A 21,675-nucleotide genomic window follows, 5' to 3' on the forward strand; every position below is an offset into this window, starting at 1 on the left:
GTTTCAATGTGGAATAGGTCCATAGCTTTCAAGTGTTATCTTTAGACCTAAGGGGAAGATGACGAGATGAGGTGTTTGAGAGTAAGATGGTAATGAGTTAGAAAGAGCTTGGGGGATATCTTTTTAGAGGTCCTTTTTTAAAAATGGAGTTGTTAGAGTACTAAAGCTTGAATGCGGTGTTGTTAAACATTAGGTGGTTTTTTATATGAACCCAATGTGGTGGTTAAGAGTAATAGTCCTGGGATGAGATTTCCTATAGAGAGGTATATAATCTGAACTTAAGGATTTGGGTTAAGCTTGAATATAGTAAGAGCATACTATTAGAATCAGACCTTAGTAAGAGTAACTCAATTCTCTACCCAGTCCAGTCGTCATTCGAGGACGAATGATCCCAAGGGGGAGATATTATAACACCCTAGAAATTTTTTGACCTAAGACTCGAACCGTTCTTCGTAGTGAGTGAGATTTTTGCAAAGGAATTTAAAATTTCTTGAGTATTAAGGTCACTAGATGTAGCACCTTGAGTTCCAAGAAGAACTAAACAGAGTTCATTCAAGTCATTCCAAAGTTTTTCTTAAGTTTTGGGTCAACTTCAAACGACCATAACTCCTAGTACAAGATGAGTTAGGTGAGCTACAATATATAAATTAAATCCCTTCGAGTCCTCTTTCCAACGCCACCGAGTTTGCTAAATTGCGAGCTCTGATTAAAAATTTATGACTGATTTACTAACGACACATAAACCTGGCAGCAGCTTAGCGATGGCTCCGCGTTACGGAGCCAATACGAACCTCACTACCTGGTGAAAAATTATTTCGACTCCCAGCTCATTTTAATTATTTCTTTAAGGGTATGTTAGTCCTAAAAACCCTTAGGAGGTCATCTAAATCATCCTAAGTGAGTAGAAAATCAGTTTTCTTAAATAAAAAACCCTCTCATCCACTCCAAAGATTCTACGCTCAAGAAATTCAAGAAAAGCAAAGGCTTGGGTTCATCTTTCAAGATTTTCCTTCAAGTTCTTCGATAAGATGGTTCTTTCAGGTATGTAAGCTTCCATAGTGTTGGGTTTATTCACCCACATGCCAATCATGTAAATTTCATCATTAAGTTCGTTCTAGAAAGTTGAAAATTTGATGTTATTGATAGGTGTTCTTGAATTTGCTTTCATTCTTGAATTGGGCTGAGATTTAGGAGTTCTTGAGATTATTGTTTTGATTTATAGAGTAGTTTTGAGTTAGATTCTTGTGTGCATGTGATGGTTATCAGAATCTAAAGAAAAGTTGAGCAAAAGAATTGAATGTAGGCGATTTGGGGTTAGAAAATGAAGAAGAGAAAAGTCAGGAAAATTTGGCACTTGGCTCCGCATCGCGGACCTGCCTCCCCATTTCATAAATTTGTCTTCGCATCGCGGAGAGGTCACGGACCTCTCTACCTCAAAAGTTATTTCGCGACCAATTATTTTAATGCGTCTCCGCGTCGCGGACTAGTTTCCGAGCAGTGAATTTTTTATCTGTTCTCATGTTTAGCTATCTAAAATCAATCCTAAACATCATGAGATCTTTCCTATCACAAATCAAAACCTTGAATCCATAATTCAAGTTCAATGTAGAGTTAAAAGTTAAGTTTTTGAGAATTCTTTCGAACATTCTAAGAAAGTCCTTTAAGTCCTTTTGAGGAGTCTTCTACAATTTCTAATAACTTGTTTCAAGACTCGAGCAAGTGAGTACGAGTGAGGAGAATATATTCATGAGTCTACTTTATCATTACAAGATCCTTCATACCATGAAACATAACTCTTGAATTCATAATTCACATTCAAGAGAGAGTTAAGAGTAGAGTTCAAGAAAGCCTTTGAGTTCAATTGTGAATCCTTGAAATCAATTATCGATTTGAACTATGTTTGAGGAAGTAATTCAGAGAATGAGAGGAGTCACATACATGAGTTCTATATTGTTATGTAGATCGTCGAGTCGAGTTGTTTCATACCCATAACTCTGCATGAACGTCGAAAGTTGAGTATCTTTCAGAGAAGTGGTATCTTCAAGTTCTAAGTCTTTAAGTGTTGAGTTTCTAATCCCTTTTGAGAAGTATCTTTGAGTCCTTGAGTTGAATAATTCATGCCCATAATTCCGCATGAACACTATAAGTCGACCAGTCTTGAGATGAGAAGTATCTTTAAGTCCTTTAGTTGAGTAGTTAATGCTCATAATTCCGCATGAACCCTCTGGGTTGAGCATTCTTGAAATTAGTAGTGTCATTGAAGTTCTTGAGTTCCAAGTATTTGAGTCTATCTATGGTTATTGAAAACTTTGCATTGAGTCGTTCAAGTCCATAATTCGGCGTGAACCATCTTTGAAGTTGAGTAAAGAGTACGAGTAAAGTTCATTTTCTTTAAAATGATATATGGGAACTAAGTATTCCCAAAAGTAAATGTTTTCACATTTAAGAAGAGAGGAAACTGAGATTTCCAAAAGAGAACATCGATTCCAAGAGAGTTTATAAGTTAAGTTTTGAGTAATTATCTCAAACCAAAGAAAGCAGTTTTAAAAATATATGAGCTAAGTATATTTTGGGAGTAGTATTGAGCACCGATATGAGGATGCTAGTTCGTATTAACTCAAGTCTCCATAAACCATGTAACCATCATGGGTAGTAAAGGATCATACTTTTTAGATGACTCCTTAAGATGCTTTTAGCATAGACTAGTGGATCCACTTAGTGAGTCAGGTTCTATACCCCCGGCAAGGTATAGGACGATCCTTGGCAGCGTTAGGTAAAACATTGTATCATCACTTAGGCTCATAGTGATGGTTGTCGGTTAAAGAATCTCCCACATAAACTATATTACTTTATTATATAAGTAAAGTTGAGTTTGTTATTGCATTTTCTTTAACGAACTAAGTTGGTTTTACTATTTTATAAAGCTTTCCATTTATTGCATGTGTGTTGTTGCTTTATATTAAGTTGAGTATCCAGAGTCGAATATCATATGTTTGAGTTGAGTATCATATCTTTGACTTGAGTATCTAATCTCTGAGTTGAGTATCGTATCTTTGAGTAGTTCTGAGTTGAGTATCGTATCTTTGAGTAGTTCTGAGTTGAGTAAGTTTGAGTAGTTTTGAGTATTCCTTGAGTTGAGTCAGTTTGGGAAGAGGTAAGTATGTTTCTTTTTTTATCAAGTTTCAAGCTTATATTTATACTTTAGAATTCCTCTTACATGCTCGTACATTCCACGTACTGAGCCATTTGACCTGCATCTTCTCATGATGCAGAAACATGTATTCAGGATCATCAACAAGAGCTTTGTTGATACATTCGGAAGTTTGAGTTAGCTATGGTGAGCCTCCTTCTTTCCGGAGGATTTCATTTACTTTTCAGTTTAGTCAGGATGTCGTGGGTCTTGTCCCGACTTCCATCTTTATCAGTCAGAGGCTTCATAGATAGTCAGTATAGTTGAGAAGTCTGCATTATTCCTTTATTTTATTAAATGTTTTAAAGACTTAAGTTGCCTATTTTATGGCGAGTTGAATATATTATTTTTATTCTAAGTTGTTCATTTGAGTTAAAGTTTTGAAAAGTTGAGTTTATTGAATTTTATTCAGTTTTTAGCTTTTGCATGCTTATGTTAGTCTTCCTCTTGTAGTCAGCCAGGATGAGGGCTCGCTTGGCGACCAGCAATGGTTCTTAAGTGCCGACCCCATTCAGGGTGTAGACTCGGATCGTGACAGAAGAGCTCTACTCTTTGGTTACTGTAACTGAGATCCCACCAGAGGGATTGAAGGGACTTGGCACCTAGATCATTGAGGATGAAGATTAAGCTATCAGTAGTGGAGAACGATAGACACATTATTTATTTGAGAGTTTCAAAACTTAATTTGTTCTTCGACTAATATGGTCTACTTCGCAATTCGGATTGTTAGATTTGTGAAAAAAAAAAGAGAAAAATATCTCTTCTCACCTGCTTCGGTTCAGCTTTAAAAGTATGTTCTCTTCGATTCTTCTGCCCCTCTCTATTCTAATTGAACCAAAAATTGATTGCTTTTTTAGAGTCTTGCTTTATTGATAATCATAATATGCGAGGGGCTCCAAAAGTGGATGCGATTTTTTTGTATTTATGATAATTTCTTTCTTAAATTTTGACTTGCATGTTAGTCTAGTACCCGATTAGCACATGTATTATCTCTTTGATAAATTGTCTTTGTTATTACCTAATTAGTGCATAATCAAATCGTCCTGTTGAAAATTAAACCATCTTGAATATTCACTCAAGGTGTTTGTTTGATGATGTGCCCAAGTTATCTTATTTGATGAACAAGAAGAATTTTGGCACACTCACTTTATTTTAAGCTCTCAATTTGATCATCTTCTTGAAAGTTTAAATAAAGCTAAATGGAACTTAGCCCATTTAGCTACCATCAAACTACACTTCTCATCTTGCCTAAATATCTAAGTAGGATAGCCCTGTAAATCTTTTTGATTTCATATGTCAGTACTCTGATGCAAGTATTTTTCCTGTCTTTGAGCTTTCACTCTACCTAACTCTCCATCCGAATTATCAACATCCTTATTTTTACTTTCGTTTCACGTTATAAGTACTTCTGGTGGTCCTTATAATTCACTGATTTGGTTACTTTTGTTTCACAAATTTTTTCTGTATTCACGATCATCTTCAGAAAATTTATATGTATTCATTCCGTATAAGTCGGATTTGCTGGTTTATCAGTGCCTATTTCTATTGATTTTGAGGGCTATAGTTTCTCAAAAACTTATAAAGAGTGAACTTCAACATACTTTCTAAGCTCATCATAAGTTCAAATTTCTTACGAATCACAAAACAAACAATTCAAATACACAAAATAAGGTACTAATTTAAGCAACATACAATCGTCAGATATTACTTCATAAGTTGTAGACATTAAATTTCTTTTGTAAAATTCTCAAAGCTCTTGCTAGGGATTTTATCTGCATCAAAAGAAACACGAATGATCAGTAGAGAAACAAGTATGTTCAAACATATATTTTGAGCTTAGTTTTGCAACGAAAAAAGTTCAAGTTATATATACCATTGGTGTAAATTTTTTACATTATCTACAATAAGAAGATATTCGGTGAAATTCCACGAGTGGGGTATGGAGAGAGTATAGTATGCGCAGATCTTATCCCTACCTCATAAAGGTAGAGAGAGGAGAAGTGTAGTAGATTGATTGTATAGATGAAAGTTATTTGTTTGAGACAACCAACTTTGAGTCAAAAAGAGTTGGTAGCATTGTAAAGACGATATTTTGGTTAAATGAAATCCTAATTTTAACCAAAAAAAAAAAGCTTAACTTCTAACTGGTTGTATCAACATCAGGTATATATATCATGATGAATCTTAAAAAAAGGAAAAGTCTTTCACAACGGAATTTGATCAGTTGGATCTTGAATGAGTGTTTACATAATCTTGTTTTGTTTAAAGAAATAGTGAAATGAATTTTTTTGGCTATGATAGTGATGTGCATATGTCAGGAGCAATCACATATATATTCAATACATTTTATAGTGCAATATTAATTTATGTAGATTATTAAATATCTTCAAGATGCAACGTTCATATTTTAATGTATTTCATAGGGTACTACATGAATTATACAATTCTGCAATACGCAGTTTTGACTAAAAATTTTGTAGTCTTTTGTGAAAGCTGCAAGTCCATTGTGTGATGTTCTTTTAGATCCTGATATGTGATTCAATAAGAATTCTCTTTGTGTATGTGTGTTGCTTCGTATAAAGTTCTTTTCAATTGATTTTTCTTTTTTGATATGCAGTTATTGCTTTTATTGAAAGAATATTTGTCTGCCAAATATTCGAGAGTTTTTACTCAATTAAGAGTACTGGTTTGTCAACAATTTATATTTCATGGAGTTATGTAAGCATATCCTTTGATCAATTATTTGCCATGGTCCATTTCTCTTTTTAAAATCGATTTATTAACAACCCATAAAGTAAGAGCACGTTGCCTGGTAGTAGCCTATTCAAAAAATGGAACTTGGATGAGAAACTTTCCTTTTTGGACTTTTAAGTTAGATAGACCCTTTCCTCTTTCCTTTCGACATCAAATTTAGAATTCGCCTCCACTTTTCTGGACTTATTTCATAGGCCAACATATCTAATCGTCACTTGCCTAAATTTTATGTTTGATTGTAACTTTACTGTGAACTCTAAGAAGGTATATCTTGAAAAAAAAATTCACATAAGTAAAGACATGTCTTGTGAAAATAAAATAGTAATTTCAGCCCTTAATCTTCTTCTATTCTACATGATATATATGAATGCACTCCACTTAACAGCTTCCTATTGATCAATGCCATTCCAATTATTAATTTAATATACTTATTTGTTCACTCATTTATGTCATTGTCATATAATTTTCAGGTGTGCTCATTTGTAGTTGAGTATTTGACCGTTATGGTTCATTATTTTACTCTCAAGGTCTAAGCTATTTGGTGGCTAGAGTGACCACTATTACGATCTGTTGTCTGGACATTTGGATTCTAAATCAATTCAAGTAGTTATATCATGAACTCCAACTATGCCATTGTGGCAGCTGTGGAAGTTGAAGATGATGAAATTTTCATGTTTTTATAAAGCTATTAGGTCAACATTCAAATGAATCTAACTGCTTTCACAACTTTGAGCTTAGCCGAAAGACCAAGAAAGATATAGTGATATGTTTTGATGGTTTGTTACTATAAAGTGATAATCGACATGGAATGTTTGTTATGAATTTGCTTGGATAAGTCCAGTGTTACTGGACATTATTGGTTTTATATCCGTTTTGTTTTTCATAAGTAGTTGTAATTTTGTGTACCTCTGTGCAATTTTATCATTGATTTGATTCTTTATAAAATGTTGGGCATGTGTTAAGCACGGGCCTTTCCTTTCTAGTGTTATTATATGTCCAACACATTCAAACCTTACCCATCCATAAAAAAAAAAAAACATTGATCCATTTTTTTATGTTGGAGCAACCAATAGAAAAAGAGGTTTATTTGAATTACATTTTTGCTAGTTGTAGGACATAATTGAACCAAAACATATTGATAAGGATATTTTTGAACTAAAAGCATAACAAAGATTAAGATAAAACTGACCAATTTGAATAACTTAAAGGTATATTTGATCCTTTAACTATCATTGAAACAAATATTTGTATTGGAATTCTATAATATAAGGATTTTATGTATTAGATTTTAAATACAAAGTGTATATGTAGTTAGATAACAAATTTTGAGATATTTAGATTAATTTACCCTCAACTTTAAAAATGATTATTATTTAATTTACGGTGCAACCCATTCCCTTTATCTTTATTAATATTAATAATTAAATGGATACCGCCATACCGGACTTGCCAGATCTATTTCCGATCACGATCTGGGTTTTATTTTTTTTTAAAAGGTGGCATCGCCGGAATCATTCATGGCCATGTTCTTTACCTGCTCTCTCAGTTAATGAAGACGGTGAAGATGTCGATGAAATAAATTTGTTTATTTAATGGAATAATTGTTGTTTTTTATAGTCTACTAAACAAAAATTAGATGGATTTGTTTGCTTAATGTGTATTTGAGAGTGTGATAATACGTGGTGGATGTATGAAGCCCAGAATCGAACTTTAGCTTTTTGGTAAGGATCTTGTGGAAACAGTGGTGACTCATTCTTCCATGTCTCATCAATGTATTCAAGAATTACAGAGGACTCACATATTGGGTTTCCATTATGAACAAGTATTGGTACTTTCTTGTGAATGGGATTGTATGTGAGCAGCAATGGACTTTTGTTCATCAAATCTTCTTCCACATACTCATAAGGTATTCCTTTTACTTTGAGAGCTAGTTCTACTCTCTTCACATAAGGGCTAGCCCACATTCCATGAAGAGTAACCCTATTTTCCTCTTGCATTTTCTTTCACAACTAACATCTAATGTTGAACATGTCATATAAATTCTTGAAGTTTTGGTTTAGTCAAAGATACCATACAATTCTTTATTCCTTGAGGACAAAGGAAAATTACTACTTGTCCATCAAGATTGATGACATATGTACTAATGGAGCCCACATTTACATTATTTTAATATATTCAACAAAAATTAATTATCTGAATTTGACTTGGATATATATATATATATATATATATATATATATACACGCTAGCACAGGCCCAACATAGTAGGTCTGCTCTTCCTAAATAAAGTTATATAAGCATATCACATCTGCAGACTATACACACCACCACCAAGTCAAAGAAAAGGAAAATGTTCAAAGTTGTTAGAAACATTCAGCATTTATAGCCTATCATCGAAGCTCTTTGTAATACCTCTAACCTCAAAATGAAGAAAATCCTAGTTTTCAGAAAAACTAGTGCCAGTACTAACGAAACCACCCACAGACCGTAGGTGGGGTTCTGTCATTAAGGCTCAAATGTTGATACTCTCTTATCCCACCCACGGTCGACCAGTACGGTCTGTGGTTGGACCTAAGGACTGTAGGTGGGGGTCAGCAGGCAATTGAAGGGAATTAGTTGTTGGGTCAACTTCAAACGGTCATATCTTTTAGCACAAATTGAATTATGTCGTCCATGACCTATCAAGTTAAAGATAATTGAATTCTCTTTCCAACGCCACCGAGTTTGGTATAATCCAGCTTCGAGTAAAAAGTTACGCTCGTTTTAGTGAAGCCCTATCAGGCAGACCACGAACCACGACCGCAATCGACGTTTGGTAGTCCAAACGACGGTCCGTAGATCCCTCCGTGGATGGCCTTTAAGTTAGGGTCATTTAGGTCTTTTTCCTATGCGTTGGGCCCTTAAACTACGTCATTTAATGCCTAAACTACATCGTTTTACTCAATCTAAGCCTAATAACTTAGTCAGACTTACCCAGAACCCTCATTCTCCAAAAATCATCGAAACTTGGAGCAAAAAGAATAGGAAATAGTCGACCAAACCTCCCAAGAACAAGCAGCAGGGTTTTCAAGGTTCAGCCCTGAAATCCAAAGGATTACTCCGTAGATTTCGTCGCCAGGTATGTGAGATTTCACTAGTGGGCTCCTTTCATCCACTAGGTCCCAGAATTCAGTCAATTCCTTGATTCTCCATATCTTGTTTAGACCTAGGGTTTCTAAAACCTTAGATATTTACTGTGATTTAGCTATTGTAGTATCCTAAATCGAAATAGCTTGTTTCTTTGAAAGTTTTTTTAGTTCCTTTTATGAAACTCAGAATCTTAGTTTGTATAGATTTCTCTTAATTCACAAATTATACTTGCTAGGTCAACTAAATAGATAATGATGCTACAAATTTCAAATGTTACATTATCAGTATAGAAATGTTGCATTCTCAGATTGCATGTCAATATTTTGAACTATTTAGAAATCCAGCATTTTAGTTACATTTGTGTCATATACATATGCAGTTAGGAGTAGACTTAGCCCTGAGTTGGACTAGGGTTCAGCGTACCCTCATTTCTGAGAACTACGTGCCCCTGTAGAAGTATAAGTCCCCTCTGTTGGGCATCAGATTTAGTGATCACGCCAGTCATGCCTTTATACCCCTGGCAAGGTATATTGGGTCCTCTCGATGAGGTGTATACATTGGACTCCACGTTTAGCTCACATGGTTTATGTCGGTTAATAGTAGCTCCCACAGTCAGACTCTTAGTGCATTTGACCAGGTTTTCAATATATACTTCAACATTCAGTTCAACATGTTATTTTTATGATTAGTACTTGGTCATTGCATTCAACTTAGCTTTTCAGTTATGTTCCAGTATTTACATTCTTACTCAGTTATGCTTTGTCCAGCTTATATATATTTGTTCAGCTTAGTATCTTGATTTAACGTTTCAAGCACACCTCATCCAATACTAGGTGTTCAACGATTGTAAATCAGTATAAAACTCAACTAATTGAGTTGGGGTCGAATCCCACAGAGAGCGGTACATGTTTCAAATTTGATTGGGAAGTATAAATATGGTCAAATCAGTCATAGGAATAAAAATTATCGAATAAAGACACCATTCAAATTAAGGGGTGACACAAATGTCAAATATGGGGTTTTGGTTTTGATTATCAACTACAAATTAAACAGTCACAAAACTACGAATTAACAATATAGAGACGGATTCTTGGGATGTGATCGATTATAGGGAATTATAGGCATATGGGTAATTGCAACTATTAGTAAATAGCTAGATATTAGTGAGTAGGCTAGACTATAAGGGAGGTAATTTTCTCTCAAACATCAACAAACATGCAAAATAAGAGCAGCCCACACCTTAATCCATTCACTCTCTCGAGTTGAATGTGTGGGAGTGGGTTTAGGATTCACTCTCTCGAGCGAAACCCAGGTCAACCCAATACCCACAAACCATCAATCAATAATCTTAGTTCTAAAACCTCCCTCTCGAGCTAGCCAAAACACAAACATAGATCTGCATTTGCAATTACAATTCTTAAATTAAACCACAAGTAATGATTGAACTCACTTTTAAATAGCATTTGAACTAACAATTAGCAATACCCATAAATTAAATCATCCCATAATCACATGATCACACCCTAAGAATTGGGGTTTTAGCTAGACATCATAAAAAGGTAAAAACAGTTACCAAATTGATTATCCATCAACTGGGTAAGAGTGATTTCGTCCTTACAATGCTCCAATTTGATGAATCTCAAAGACCCACTTCCAAATTCTCAAAAGTGAAGTTCTTCAATCCTTCAAAGCTAAGGAAAAACTCTAGAGAAAACTGTCTCGAGGTACTCAAAAATTAGCAATATGATCTAAGATACTAAACTAAATGTTCAAAAACATATTTATAGTCGCCAAAAATATACCGAGAATGGGTAATCAATGAAGTAAGTCGGGCTTGCCGAACCACTCGCCACCCTTTTATCTCTTTTATCGCCTTTACTCTTTTTCATTCAGCATCCTTGGGTCCTGTAACTTTGGGCGATCTATCATTGCTTCGCGAAACTGCTCGGTGATTCGCCGATTGCTTCTTTCTATCGCCGACTTGGTTTCTTCCATCAGGGCTTGGCACACTGGAACTTTAGGCGGTCAAATAGCCATTCGGCGATTCGCCAAGTGACCTTGGCGATCATCAAACTTGCCTTTCTTCATTCTTTCAGTTTGTTTTGTTCCTTTTTGCATGTTAGTGTCCTTGCTTTGTTCCTCAATCCATGTACCTGGAAATCAAGGATTTTTCATCAGTTTATGGCACAAATCAAGCATTTGAGGACACTAAAACTATATAAACAAATCCCCAAATGAGTCCAAATCTCTGGCTCATCATATCTATATCCTTCATGCTCAGTCTATTTCAAGTACTGACGCATACTCTGCTACATCCTTTCATGATGTAGGTTCAGGTACTCAACATCCAGATCGCGCTTAGATCGATTCCCGGTCTGCATTTCAGCAGCTTCAGTGGTGAGTCCTCATACTTTGAGGACAATAGACATACTTTTTCATTCTAGTCTTTTTATTTAGTTTTCAATTTGGTTGGAGTTAGCTGGGGGTGCATGTCCTAGCAACTCAACTTAGTTAGAGGCTTTTCAGATATAGTAGTAGAATCAACTTGAATTGTTAAGTTTATCTTTCAGTTGTTATTAAACTCATAGTATGTTTTATACATTCATACTAGTTAGGGTTTTCCCCATTTTCAGTTCTCCATTGTTTTAGCTTCCGCATAGTACATGTTTTGTTAAGTTATTCTCAGTATGCTTGATATATGCCAGACACAGGGTTAACTTGGGGTCAGTCGTGATCCTAGGTCCCGTGTTACATCAAGGGGGTAGCCTCGGGGCGTGACACTCTCAACTTCACTATCCTATGTGGATTTATGATAGTTTCAGTTCTAGTGATTGTGTCCTGACATCCACTTTCTTGATAAATATCGTCTACCTTACTTTTTTTCATTTATGATTGTCTCCAAAAATTTCAGTAAGTGAGATAATGTTGTTTTCAGAATTTCAATTCATCATCTCCAAATTTTGATACTCTATTTTATTCCCTTGGGCTAGTGTAAACATTTCACAAGACTTAACATCCTGAGACGGATGTGAACTTTTGCCTCTGTACTAATATCAAGAATTTGACCTTTTTGTGCTAAAAGCTTTTCATCATCTTCCAACTCTTGTCCCAACAAAGTATATTCTTTACTTGCAACCTGATGCACAACTTTTCCTCCTTCTAAACTCCCTCTGTTATGAAATTCTGAACAATGTCAATTCCAGCTTTATCCTCTTCTTTACTGTTGGAACCTGAATCATCTCAACATTTTTATGTAAAGATTTGGTTCTCTGTCATCCCAGCTTGTATGACATTCTCAGACACTGATTCATAATCCAAAATATCCGAGATTCTAACTTTTGGAGCACTATCTAACCTATCATACACCAAAGCATTAGGAATTCTAAAGGCACCTGAAACTCATTGTCTTCTCGAACACCAGTGATCAAGTATCCAACATCTTCACTATCCCAGGACAACTGTGTAACTGGAATGCCTTGTATTGCACTATCAACAACTTTAGTACCGGAAAGGGAAATATCTTTATTAGACCCATCCATAGATGTCTTGTAGCTAGCTTATCCACAACAAAAGGCCTATCACTATATTCATCATGTCCTAGCATGATTTCTGCATATAGGGCAGTTAAAGAGTCATCATAATCCTCCACACTGCTACCTTTTTGAACAATTTCTTCATCTCGCATGAGCTCTGCAAAAAATTGGAAAAAGAGCATAGCAAAAGATCATTTTTACTTTATATATAATTGTGAAAAACAAATATAAATACATAACATTGGAAGTGTTTTGTAACATTGATAATGTCATCCAACATGAGTAATACACTAACTTTTATTTTTCGTGTCTATCCATCACCTCCTGGAGGAGCCAAAATTAGTTTGGAAGTGTTAATAATTCACAATAAAATTTCTGTAAGTTCATATAAATTATCTATTTCACTAACAGGGAATAACCAAAAAATCATTGTGCAAGAAATGAGAAACAAAGAGTCAATGGTCAAAAACGCACCTAAAATATTCGACATTTGAGTTTCATTTCTAAACTATGAACTATCACCAACTATTTGTCAAAACACACGTTAACCATCAATAATTCACTTCTCTACGTGAATCGATGGAATATTTCATGTAAGAAACTCATACACATGATAGTTTAGGTAAGTTTTTCAGCCTTCACTCTTGAAACAAATAAACATAAGTGGTGAATTTTCGAAGCAACAAATATGGATTCCCTATTTTGACATACTTCTCAAACACTAATAAGGTTTTCATTTCTTTCCAACATTCTTGCGGAGTTGGTCGTAAAGATCAGCAAAATTTGTTTATAAATGTCTACATTCTTCTGAGAGTTGAGCATGAAGGTGTTCTTGGCTATATGTATTATGCCAAGTGCAAATATAAAAGACAAATAGCGTCAAGATGACATGTGAAAGTGCATAAAGAACCTTGTCAACTGCCATAATTGGCATAGGAGGACAACTCCTATTTTTATCCCAAATTATTTAAAAGACTTCCAATCTAACACAAGCTAAAATTTGACAATTTATCAGATCTTCTGTTATTGAACCTCTCAAGTTCCGTAAAAGGTATTATGTAATAACCACACTGATAGGGTAGAAGATACATAAGAGGCAAAGAAGCTAAAAGTAACTATCATTTAGATGACATGCCATCATATTTGGTGTAACCAAGTGCTTTTAGAATAAATTTTCTGAACTTCTAGAGATAAAAACCAACACACATAAAATAAAGACTTATTAGAAGCGGATTAGGTAAAACATTATATAGAAAAATACAACATTTATCTTACAAATACGATAGGGGACAATCAAGTGAGCAGAAAACTGAAGTGACACCATCTTGATAACGTGCGTAAAAGGCCAATTTAATCAGATAAAAGAAAGAAACGTTTACCTCATATAATCTTAATTGCATCCACAACTATAATATCCAAGCTTTCATTGGCAAATTTGAATTGTTTAAGGTAGTGGTTCACCCCTTGTCCTTTAAGAGTCTAGTAGAGTACCTAAAGGTTGAGGATGACTGAAGGAAAACCTCAAACACATATCATTTCAAAATGACGAAATCGAGATCTAAAAGTAAAAAAGTTAGTCCAAGAGGACTAAATTGCTTATTCATAGAGGAACATACCATGGGATCTTCACGAAAGGAAAAATGTCAAGTAGCTTGCCAAAGAAGGGACCAATAGATATGTAAGATTATCATTTCGTCGAATCCTCATCAGAAATTTAAGATGGATTCCTCTTTATCAGACAAATTAGAGGCCAAAATAAAGATTAATGTTATTTCACCCATCGTCTTCCATGCTTATGAGTCTTGAGCTTTCACAAATAGTAGGAACTTCAAATCTTTTGATTATTCGGTCCATATATTCTCTAAAATAAATGGAGAGAGAGAGAGTAGAGTAGCCAATCAGATCTTATACCTCACCAATAAATGATTCCAGACCCATTTCATGTGAGAAAAATTCAGTTATCAATTGCTTTTGACGTTTCTGCCTAGAGATTTGATTCGAAATCACTCTTATAGATGTTTAATAATCTAGGAAGAAAAAATGACAACTCAAAAAAAATAAGACATTGATGAAAAAGGAACTAACGAAAATTTGTAGAAACATTCCATGCGTTGATGTGGAAAGAAAGGAACTAATGGTTCTTTGGGGGTAAAGCGACATCTTGTTGTTTTAGTCTAAAAATATTAGTGTGTACATTGGTATATACTTTGTATATGTATGTGATTGTTTTATGGAACAAAATCTTCAAGAGAATGAGCAACAAAGAGTACATTGCTTTATGGAACAAAATCTTCAAGAGAATGAGCAACAAAGGGTACATTCTTGACATATATAATAGACATTTTTTTCATAATGTAAGATTTGTTGATGTATGTCAGAGAGCTGACCTACTATTGAAATATAAGAACAAAATCTGGATCTTTTAGTTCTTTCTAAAAATACTTACAAGCCAAAAGCTGAAAATAACACCAAATATTTTCTGAATTTTGAGAACACGTACCGAACTGCATTCTAGAACCCCATCTAACATAGATAACAATTACTAGAAACAAAATAACATTAGCTTAATAAATAGATTAAGTCTGGAAAAATATTATATAGAGGAAAAGAAGCAACCTATTAGTTCCACTGACCCATCCACACGACTAATCTCAAAGCACGAACCATATGATCCATTTGTAGGGTCAACAACATACTAATCTGAAAATTCCCAAAGCCGCATCCTTGTATATAGCTTCTGTGAAGGATCTCCCTTCTCCATCATAATTAAAATACTACACACAATGAAAACACAAAGTTAATTACGAAACTATTGTCTTTGCAAATCAATTTAAGTGGGATATGCAAAATATGAAACATACCAACACAATAATTCAAAAAAAAATATGTGACAGCGCAACAAGTACTTAATTAGTAAAATATGATACTTGCAACACATGTAGACATTATGCAGTTAGGTTTATCCAAGTAATAATATATACGAATGTGTCAACGTTAGTACGCTCTGTGACATCCCTTTGCAATTAGTAGTGCAAACTAAGCAACTCTGTTATGTAATTAACAGAACAAAATAATGCAGAGTGTTGTATGATTGTCATATACCACATTGACATATTCCTTGCGATGCATTTACATGTGCTTATTACCATCACAACCATGGTGCATATGTGTGCGCACCTCAAATATGTTTTCCCTTTGTTGGTGATAGTTGATGAGTGTGTGACGCTGTGACTTTTTTCAATTATCCTCAAAGATCTTGAATGGTTTAGGCATCCATTGTTGCTTTTGATGTACTAGTTGATTGGTAAATTTTGATCTTGTAACAAATCGGTTCACAATCTGATTGTAACTGAGTGTTACCATTGTAGTAACTGATAGGCCCCTGGCTGACTTAAGTAGACCATTGAATGACTCAGAACTATTTATTGTCAACATGCCCCATCTCCTACCTCCATCCTTGTGCTATGTCCATTTGTCAAGATCATTCTTCATTAACCATACATATGCTTCCGCGTTGAACTCCTTGATCATCTACATTTTTTCCAAAAAATATTCTCCTGATTGTGATTTGTAGCTGCCCATAAAAGGTTGTACAAAGTGACATTTTTATTTTTTATTTTAAATTGTCCTTCAAATGTCTTAACGAAAGCGATGGAACTCAAATGGGGCCTGCCAATTTGGAGAATTATACACGGATAAAAATATTTCGTGATGCCTATCTGATATCAATGCTACACCTCTACGATCCTTGATAACGTGCAAGTGCAAATGATCCAAAAATAAAATCCATGTCTCCATGCTCCCATTCGCAACTACTATAAATGTCAAAGGTAATATTGAGCCGCTACAGTCCATTGCAATCGCAATCAACAACTATATATCATATTATTCATAAATATATGTTCCGTCTATCAATATAACAGGACGACAAAATACAAACCCATCAATTCATGATTTAAAAGTCCAAAACACATAGTTGAATACATCTTCAACGTCATCGACACACCGCTCTGTTTTTCACTCAACTATTGTTCCAAGATTGAAGTGTTTCAAAACTTCCATGGACCTTGACAACGTGGCAAAAGAACCCTCCCAAGTACCATAGTTTTTTTCAAAAGCACGCTTGCGACCAAGATAGACTTTTCTTCTGGTTATTGAAAGGTCATATGCTTTAAGAACAATGACAGTCTTTGATGGAAAACCTGAAAAGTAAAAATAATATTAATTATCAAATAAAAAAATGAATATTTTCTTATTAAAGGAAAATGATCTAAGGATAAACTAGTACCTTGGTATTTTTCTATATCAGTATGGAGGACAGAAGAAATCATCTCAACATCCAAGTTGAAATGTCCTTCGCGGCACGTACCCATATCACATGTATGCTCTTTAGTGTATTTTTCAACTTTTCACATGTTAGTATGTTTATCATTAAAAGAAGCCAGTCTAAATTGACATTCTTGTTCTGCACGCTTGCAAACAAGTCGCCATGATTTCTTTGTTGATTTAATAACAGAGTACTTCCTCGCTATCTTTAAATGTAGAAGTGTAACTGCTCTTTGCAACTGCTTCTTTGAATTGAATAACATGCCTTTTTTAAAATATAAATAGCACCATTCATGAAATGGTTCAACATTTTGTGTGTATTCATCATGTGTATCGCCAAAGATATCTGGACCATCTAGGAGATGATCAAGATAAGGAATTTCATGAGAACAAAACTCAGCCATACGTATCGTGGGTGATGTGATTACTAACTGTTGAGTCGGTAGTGGAAAAAATTCTTCACCATTAAACAGATTCATGGACATTTATCTTAGCGACCGATTGGGCGTCAAAAAATCATCATCACTGGATGATGCCTCAAATGAAATATTATCTCCTGATACCTCAGCATTAGACAAATCATCACTATCACTAGCTTAAGGTGAGCCATAATTTGAAAGGTCACGATCATCAATATTCACAGATCAATTGGCTCATCTTGTGTGATATTTTCTCTATATGTGTAAAAAGTATAAATATTTGCCTCATACAATAAACTTACTTAAATAAAATATCAAGTGTTGGACATACCGATAATAGTCATCTGCATCAAAAGTAGGTCAGACATGAAAATTTGAGGATGTCCCAACATTTTCCGTTATTTCAAAGTGTGAGGACTAACCAAAATAATTATTTAGTCCATAACTTGAAACAATATTCCTCTCTTGCAAAAGTAAACCACTACAAAATATATAATAAGAATAATAATAAATCTTATAAATTAATAAATAATAGACAAAATCAACAAATAATACTCAAAGCATAATTATTAAGCATTAACAGTCACTTTCATTGATAGTTTCGTCCAAATCAAAATCATATCAACCGGTAAGAATATTTTGGTAATGAGTCATGTTAGGAAAATCACTAGATTGAGTTATAAGAAATCCATCAAGACTATTATGATTTTCTAATCGAGGATGGACATCGACCGACAAAGGAGAACGTTGTTGACTAGTCTTAGGCTCCTTCATAACATAGATTTCATGTGTTGTTAACTTGATTTGATCTATGTAGTCATTTGGAACCCTCAAAAAGTCTGTCAACGATTCATTATTATAGATAATCCACTCTCCAAAACTTACTTGTCCTTGTGATAAAATAAAGTAGGGTATTTTTCGACTACAATTAAATTATAACCAACACTATTTATACCCATTCTTTTATAAATTGATGAAATAAATTTATGATATCAGACATTAATTGAATATTTAACTTTGTGTTTGTGTGAGACCCCGTGATTCTTTCGCATAATATGTGTATCATTGAATGAGTGTATGAGGCTTATATGACTTGGTGTATCATTTCAGGAGAATAAGGTTGCAAAGGGGAGGTAAAAGAATCAAAGAATTAGACTAACGTTATGGGTCAAGGATGTCGTTAAACAAGTGCGAGTTAAAGAATGTCTATTCTAACATCCCGCCTGTTCAGAACGCTTAAGTTAACCGGTACTTTTGGGGATAAGACAAAGAGTGTCTTATATGCTAATAAGGATATTTTATAAGGTGATATAGTCGCCCAATGATCGTAAGTTAAGTTTTGAAGTCAAGCAAGTTGAGAAATAAAAAGTTGGCAAAAGTTAGGAGTAAGTTTCTTTGATAAATTTTCTGAAAATTGGGTTAAATGTCTCGGAGCTTTTCTCCCAATCTATAAAGCTTTAGAAGAACCCCAATATATGGAATCGAAGGTCTACGAGTCTACTTTCTAACACACTATATCATTTGTTCATACGACTTCAGAATTGAGAGATATTCAAATTTTAGTGAGACTGCACAAGCAGGCACGTGAAGGTGGCCCCTAGCCCATATGTCGGTTTAGCTTTTATAAGATCAGATTTCCCTTCGTTTTATCTCATTATTTTAGACCAAAATAAGAACAAAACAGTCATAAATCCTCTCTAAAGGTTCACCTATCATCCAATCAAAGATTTACAAGATTTCAACGTGGTTTCACCCTCGGAACGTTCACAGAGATTGTGTTATTACTTTCCTCCTTGTTGGTTGTAATTTAAAGGATTCTTCATGGTGAAGGAGTCTCATTTTTTTATGTGGTGTTGCTGCTGTTTGGAGGTAATAATTCTCACCCTTCATTTTATTGAGTGAGTCCAAGTTATAGCTTTGCTATATAAGCAAGAACACGAATAGACGGCTGGAAAAATCGTATTTGGATAGTTACGTGATGTTGGGTTGTTTTGAAGTATTTTCTGATATTATTGTTGCTGGATTTTTTTTTGGAAATGCTTTGTATGTGTGTGGTTCTTGTTGATATGAGTATGGAAGAGAAGAAGAAGTATAGATGGATATTTAATTGTAACATAAATTAGTGTAACGTTGGTTCTATTATTGCATTGTAATTTTCAAATTGTTTCTTCTTGGTTCAACGTCTTGCGTTTAAGGAGACTTTTTGATATTGACAAGACATGTTAATGTACTGCAAGCTCCATCAAGTTTACGTTTAGATCTTTTCCTTTTAAGCTATTATTGCACATGAAGAGAAAGACATGACTCCAAATGTAATTATTGGACGAACGTATAGGGTGATGATTGGAACGGCGAGTTCAAGTTATTATGGTTATATTGAACAATTATAGGACTGTATTATACATACTTTTTTATGGATTTAATGGTTTGAAGACTCGTGGTTAGGATTTGGTTATGGTTATTTTGGGTTGGAAAAGAGGGGTGTGGCCATACGCCGAGTTTAAATTGTTGTGCAGGCATACTCTATTTGGTTGTTGTTGACAATTGCGTAGGCCTCCAATTGTTAATAGCTACTGCAAAAATGTATGTTATGTCATTAATTTGAGGTTGTAATTTGGAGAAGAGAAGGTAATGAAGCATACATTTAAAAATGGTCTGGCGAGCTAATCACTCTGCCGGTGAGCTCTAAATTTCTACTTTGACCCTGACGTGTTAATATTCTGCCTGTAATGGTTGTGTTACATGATTTTATGTAGACTACATACTGTAAGGAAGGGGGTACAATCCATATTGATACAATAAGACCCAAATCGAGGTATGTTAAGGCTAAGCACTATACTTCCTTTGAGCACAAATTTTGGAATCCTAACTCGTCAAATATTGTTTTACTACTCTATAACTAGAAAGACCTTTGATGAAAGGCGTTGATATTGCAGCTGGTGTATTTTTGTGACTCCATTATGTTGCTATTCCACTCGTTCGGTTAGATAGGGTATTTGGTGTCTTTATGTCATTTTGTTGATTCTCTTGACTATAGGTCCATGTGTACATAATATTATTCTTCTTTAGGTGTAGTAACTTAAAAAGATTAGAGATGAACAATATGAATTTGAAATCAGTCCTCCTTCCTCGCTAATTTATATTTTTGAAAACTTTAAAATAAAACGTCGATCTCCAAAACTCTTAAATATAAATTGTAGGTATAAACTACTAAAGTACTGGTTTTTTCTGAAATACTTTATTTTACAAACCACTAACGAAACATATAGAGCTACTAAGTGAAGAACTTTAAGCTCTTTATGAACATCCTCAAGTTTAAGTTGCCTTTCTAAATCCAAGTTAAGTGTTCCAGTTTAATCTACAAGTATATAAGTTTCACGAGATATTTACATGTGATACGAAAGTGATTACGAGATTATGAGGACAAGAGTACCAATGAGCCAAGATTGACAACATGATTCAGGTAACAAATGCATTACGGATCCATGACATTACATGCTATGCATTCTACTTCCGAACTATAATCGGAAGGTATGGGGCCTATTGCCTATATTTATACGTATGAGACACAGATGACCACAAGTTGGCAAATATGATCCCGGTTCGCTACCGGAAGGCACCACCATTGCTAGCACTTGGTTGGGTATGACATGCATTTGCATCTATATACATATATATTCACGACATACGATTATGCGAGCATACCATGCATATTTAATTTATATAAGGTTTGATGTCAGCCATGGCGGCTACCAGAGTTTCTGTTTCAGGTAGTATCTTTATTCCCCTTTTTACAGTAACTATTTATTATTCTATTTTCTGCCTTACATGCCAATACATTTTTATTCGTACTGACGTCCCGTTGCCTGGGGACGCATTCTTGTTTCGTGAGTGCAGGTCCAGGTAGGGATTCTGATTGACCCCTCTGCTAGGATTCGGGGTTCAACTGTGAGTTCGTAAGCTCCACCTCTTCCTAGAGATTTCATAGGATGTTACTTTTGTTGTACAGTTTTGGTATAATCGGGGCCTTATCCCGACCAGTGCTTATGTCACTCATAAAGGCTATTATGGACGCAGTATTCTGGGTTTGTTTCTGCAGCTTCTAGTTTCCAGCCACATAGGCTTGGCATGTATAGATATGTATGTATATGTGTATATCTTCATTGTAGCCTTGTCGGATAGCTAGTACCTTATTATCTTTGACTTGTCTACCTTCGTCTATATGACTTATCGATATTCAGGTCATGACCTTATGGGTCCAGTCATAGTATTTTAGATGTTATGCTGCCTGACCTTCTAAGACCTCAGTTGAGTCAGTTGGTAT

General features: G+C 34.7%; 2 protein-coding genes and 1 pseudogene across 3 annotated transcripts in view; 2 read left to right on the plus strand and 1 right to left on the minus strand.

The window, feature by feature from the left end:
• The window catches only part of LOC125836835 (60S ribosomal protein L31-like), a 23,652-nt pseudogene extending 19,835 nt beyond the window's left edge, over positions 1-3,817 (plus strand).
• Positions 1-7,941, minus strand: part of LOC125836847 (glutathione S-transferase U9-like) — a 60,037-nt gene extending 52,096 nt beyond the window's left edge. Inside the window, exon 1 of the mRNA XM_049516008.1 lies at positions 7,624-7,941. Within this exon, the coding sequence (XP_049371965.1) occupies positions 7,624-7,941 (318 nt within the window). The remainder of the gene's footprint in view (positions 1-7,623) is intronic.
• LOC125836845 (putative pentatricopeptide repeat-containing protein At1g74580) overlaps positions 1-21,675 on the plus strand; it is a 127,646-nt gene that overhangs the window by 65,692 nt on the left and 40,279 nt on the right. The window lies entirely within an intron of this gene.

This window comes from Solanum verrucosum, unplaced genomic scaffold (assembly GCF_900185275.1).
Source record: "Solanum verrucosum unplaced genomic scaffold, falcon-dt-bn FXZP01000269.1, whole genome shotgun sequence".
In the NCBI taxonomy this organism is placed as follows: Eukaryota; Viridiplantae; Streptophyta; class Magnoliopsida; order Solanales; family Solanaceae; genus Solanum; species Solanum verrucosum.